The sequence below is a fragment of the Bos indicus genome, chromosome 2 (genome assembly GCF_029378745.1).
Source record: "Bos indicus isolate NIAB-ARS_2022 breed Sahiwal x Tharparkar chromosome 2, NIAB-ARS_B.indTharparkar_mat_pri_1.0, whole genome shotgun sequence".
NCBI classification, from domain to species: Eukaryota; Metazoa; Chordata; class Mammalia; order Artiodactyla; family Bovidae; genus Bos; species Bos indicus.
Window position 1 is genome coordinate 103,182,062 of NC_091761.1, and position 5,247 is coordinate 103,187,308.

Here is a 5,247-nt window from a genome sequence, read left to right on the forward strand (position 1 = left end):
TAAATTATTTCAACTCATTGATAGCTATAAATATAATAATAGTTCTTATACCCAAAACTATCTTAAGCACTTTATACATATGTGTCTGACTCCTTTATTTTCTATCATATAGCTGGAAGCTCAGCAATGTATTCACTGTGATCAAAGAGCAGTCTTTCTCTGCTGGGAAGGCCAGCCATTCTCTCTCAGTTTTCAAAGGAATATACATGGAGTATCAAGCAAACACTCCACTCAGCTCCTAACAAATAACAATGAGACAAATAGCCCAGCCAATCTGCTCACACATTTCTGTGTCAGGATGTGTAAGACATCTAGCTCAGGGCCACAAGGAATACCAGATGAATAAGGTCCAGCTCATTCTCCAAAGAGCTCATAACTTTTGCTGTTGAGTCAGCCATATCTGACTCTTTGGGACCTCATGGACTGTAGCTCACCAGGATCCTCTGTCCATGGGATTTCCCAGGCAAGAAAACTAGAGTGGGTTGCCATTTCCTTCTCCAGGGGATCTTCCCAACCCAGGGATTGAACCCACCTCTCCTGCATTGGTAGGCAGATTCTGACCTCAAACTCTAATAAAACTCTGTTGCCCACCCACCCCACCCACTCCCTTCACCAGCACATTTCCCCTGCTGGACTCGCAAAATGCGTGCAGCCAGTTTTATATCATCAGGTAGGAAATAGGAGACTATCTTTATGAAGAAATCTATCCACCCAAAAGAAAAGACTTCAGCCTTCATTCCTTGCATCTCCTTATAGCCGAGAAAGCAACATGGGTCACCAGCAGCTCTACTGGAGCCATCTGAGAGAATACAGCCAGGGTTCTCGCTCCTGCCAAGTATGCTCAAACTATCACGATCTCATCTGGAAATGCGGCCTCAATATGTGTCAGCAGTGTTTCTGCCAGTGATGACATTGGCTTCATTAAGTTGGACCAAGTGAACTTCCTTGAATGGATCATTCAGCACATCAGTCGCTCAGTCATGTTCAACTCTTTGCGACCTCATGGACTGCAGCCTGCCAGGCTTCTCTGTCTATGGGATTCTCCAGGCAAGAATACCAGAGTGGGTTTCCACTTCTTTCTCCAGGGGATCTTCCTAACCCAAGGATCAAACCCAGGTCTCCTGCATTGCAGGCAGAGTCTTTACACAGAAATAATACTAGCTCTTTGTATATAAAATAAAAGTTAAAAATTTCAAAAGAAGAAAAGCCTTCAGAAATTATTTCGAGAGTATCCTAGTGTGAGAGCCAGGCCCCATATCCTATCACTCTGTGGCAGGGTCCACAAACTGGCCAACTCTGTCTAGAAACAGAGCTCCCAGTAATGTATTCTTTACAAATGAACAATTAGAAACCACCAGACAATGAAAGGAAGAAGAAGAAATAGCTTAAAGAGTTTAAAGTGGTTGAAATAGCAGGAATTGAGAGTTTTTCATTATAAGTAAAATACTACTTTTTATTCTTAAATTATGTCCAGTCATTACTTTAATAACGATTAAATTTAAATTTTAATGGGTACACAGAAGCAGAGTAATCTGGAAAGAGGTTTGCCCATTCTGTCAAGGTCTCCAAGGGTAAAATTCCTCACCATGCGGAATATGTAACCTTCAGCTTCTAGTCTCTGACTTTGCAAGCTCAAAACTTCATTTTACCTGCACATAAAAATCAGGTTCATCTCTGGAAGGAGTGAAACTCAATCACACTCATGAGTTGAGGTATAATAATTTAAGATGAGACCTCACCACTCTGGTAGCCAGGATGCCTATATCTGCAAAAATGGTGTATTCATTTTCTAAGGTAAACAATATGGTTAGGCAAACGAGAATCACTGGCTTACACTGAGAAATCACTAAAAAGGTTCAGAGCCCATGCACTTGCCACAAAATCTACACTATTAAGACGGTTGCTTGGAACGAAAAGTAAACAAATTCAGTGACCTCATCCTAAACTGTTACAATGATTCTGCAAGGCAGTGTAATTATTCACTGCCTTAAATATTCAGAATATTCTCTTATTCTAAGAATAAGAAGCTGATGCTCAGAAAATTTAATAGTTTGCCTAAGGTCACACAGCTAGCTTCGATGTCAATAGAGGTTTGTCTGATTCAGAGTATTTCTGTTGTGCCTCATGACCTTCCCAGAATAAACAAGGAAATGGGTGATACAAGGGCTACCCTTCTTACCCAAGCAGTTTTCCCCCTTTCTGTCATCAAAGTCCTTTATAAAAACCCGTCTTCTAAATATGGAGGATTAAAAATGAAAGAAAATGAAAGGGAATAATATTTAATGAACGCCTACTTACATAAAGCTCAGTGCTAACAATTTAAAAATTTTTCTCTACCTATTTTAAAAGTAGTTTATTTAATGCATTTATAAGTCTACCTCTTTTACATACTGTTGTTTATTACATACAAACAGCAGTTATTTTGTATTATTAAACCAGATTTGGAAATTTGCTCTGCCGTATTTTGAAAATCTTCTTGGCACTTTTACATCTGTGAAGTTAATTGCAGAAAAACGTGTTCAAAAGGTCCAGTGTGTCTCCAGTGAGTAATGCCACAGTCAGTTCAGAAAATGAAAATAGAAGTGATAGCATCATATTCTGTTACCACCACTGCTTGAAAGCCAGATTTTAATGAGCCCAGCTCCATAATCTGCCTGAGCGTTTATAGACCTTGGGAGGGGAACTCTAGAGCTTTAGGCTAAAGCAGCAGCAGAGAATGTCTCTCACTAGTGTAAGAACAGTGCTGGGTATGGCTGTTCTGAGGCCAGGCTCATCAACTGTGGCAACTTGCAGGGGGCACCACTCCGGGTGGGAATAGAGCTGGACATTATTTGCCACTAGACATTAAGAGATATGTAAAATCCATCAACTTTTTCCAATTTCATTGTGGGGAAATGGAAAAAAAATACAATAGCCAGTTACTACACTGCCAGCATAGAAAAGCAGCATTAAAAATACCTATTAACATTTTTTGTGTGTGGAAATCCAACTATATACCTTGGGAAGGTGGGCAAAAGGTAGCAAGAAAGACAGAAAAATAGTAAGATGGAGCCAGAAATCCCACCTGCCATCTCTCTCAATATGCTGAGTGTGTATGCCCAAGACAAGTAAAAGCAAAAACATGAATCTGTTCTCTCAGTTTATCTCAGCTCCTCTGAGCTTCTCATAGTGTGAGAATCAGATGCACTAAATAGAATTCTGCTACTCAGACACCGAAGATAGTTTTCTTACAACATGGTCCCTAAACAGAAGCCAACTTCTTCATCTGGTGCTCAACAGAAGATAAAGCAATGTATTCCAAACCACAAGGAAAAACTGGCTGAGCCAGTCCCAACTGCAAGATGCTTTGGTGGCCTCCAGTTGGCATCATTCTAAAAGGAGTTTTGACAGTAACTAACTAATTGGTAGTTTTTCCTTTCTTGCCAACTTGAGAACCCAACCTTGAGCTAAGATGTAACTTAGCTATGTGCTATGCTTAGTACTCAGTTGTGTCCGACTCTTTGCTACCCCATGGACTGTAGTCCGCCACACTTCTCTGTCCATGGGGATTTCTCCAGGCAAGAATACCGAAGTGGGTTGCCATGCCCTCCTCCAGGGGATCTTCTCAACCCAGGGATCAAACCCAGGTCTCCCACATTGCAGGTAGATTCCTTACCATCTGACTCACCAGGGAAGCCCAAGAATACTGGAGTGGGTAGCCTAACCCTTCTCCAGGGGATCTTCCTAACCCTAGGAATCAAACTGGGGTCTCCCGCATTGCAGGCAGATTATTTACCGCTGAGCCACTGACAAACCCAGGTTCTAATAAACTAGGTTACGGGGCTTCCCTGGTAGCTCAGCTAGTAAAGAATCTGCCTGCTAATGAGGGAGACACAGGAGACCACAGGAGACGTGGGTTTGATCCCAGGGTCAGGAAGACCCCCTGGAGTAGGAAATGGCAACCCACTCCAATATTCTTCCCTGGAAAATCCCATGGACAGAAGAGCCTGGAGGGCTACAGTCCATGATGTTGCAAAGTATCAGACATGACTGAGCAACTGAGCACAAACCTAGCTATACCAGATTCCAATCAGCAGCCTCTAGATAGCGCAGTCTAAGAGTGCCAGCTAGTTTCTTAACTGAGGGTGTTAGTAAGATTTTGAGATGCTAGAAGCAGAAGATATTAAGAAGAGATGGCAAGAATACACAGAAGAACTGTACAAAAAAGATCTTCACAACCCAGATAATCACGATGGTGTGATCACTGACCTAGATCACATCCTAGAATGTGAAGTCAAGTGGGCCTTAGAAAGCATCACCATAAACAAAGCTAGTGGAGGTGATGGAATTCCAGTTGAGCTATTTCAAATCCTGAAAGATGATGCTGTGAAAGTGCTGCACTCAATATGCCAGCAAATTTGGAAAACTCAGCAGTGGTCACAGGACTAGAAAAGGTCAGTTTTCATTCCAATCCCAAAGAAAGGCAATGCCAAAGAATGCTCAAACTACCACACAGTTGCACTCATCTCACACGCTAATAAAGTAATGCTCAAAATTCTCCAAGCCAGGCTTCAGCAATATGTGAACCGTGAACTTCCTGATGCTCAAGCTGGTTTTAGAAAAGGCAGAGGAACCAGAGATCAAATTGCCAATATCCACTGGATCATCGAAAAAGCAAGACAGTTCCAGAAAAACATCTATTTCTGCTTTATTGACTATGCCAAAGCCTTTGACTGTGTGGATCACAATAAATTGTGGAAAATTCTGAAACAAATGGGAATACCAGACCACTTGACCTGCCTCTTGAGAAATTTGTATGCAGGTCAGGAAGCAACAGTTAGAACTGGACATGGAACAACAGACTGGTTCCAAATAGGAAAAGGAGTACGTCAAGGCTGTATATTGTCACCCTGTTTATTTAACTTATATGCAGAGTACATCATGAGAAACGCTGGACTGGAAGAAACACAAGCTGGAATCAAGATTGCTGGGAGAAATATCAATAACCTCAGATATACAGATGATACCACCCTTATGGCAGAAAGTGAAGAAGAACTCAAGAGCCTCTTGATGAAAGTGAAAGTGGAGAGTGAAAAAGTTGGCTTAAAGCTCAACATTCAGAAAATGAAGATCATGGCATCTGGTCCCACCACTTCATGGGAAATAGATGGGGAAACAGTGGAAACAGGGTCAGACTTTATTTTTCTGGGCTCCAAAATCACTACAGATGGTGACTGCAGCCATGAAATTAAAAGATGCTTACTCCTT

At 41.6% G+C, this 5,247-nt stretch overlaps 1 protein-coding gene across 1 annotated transcript; it reads left to right on the forward strand.

Moving 5' to 3' along the window:
* The first annotated feature begins 769 nt into the window (after positions 1 to 769).
* LOC139186453 (small ribosomal subunit protein uS14-like) lies at positions 770 to 907 on the forward strand. The gene has a single exon (XM_070800815.1). The coding sequence runs from the start codon at positions 770 to 772 to the stop codon at positions 905 to 907; it is 138 nt and encodes a 45-aa protein (XP_070656916.1).
* Positions 908 to 5,247: the final 4,340 nt, after the last annotated feature.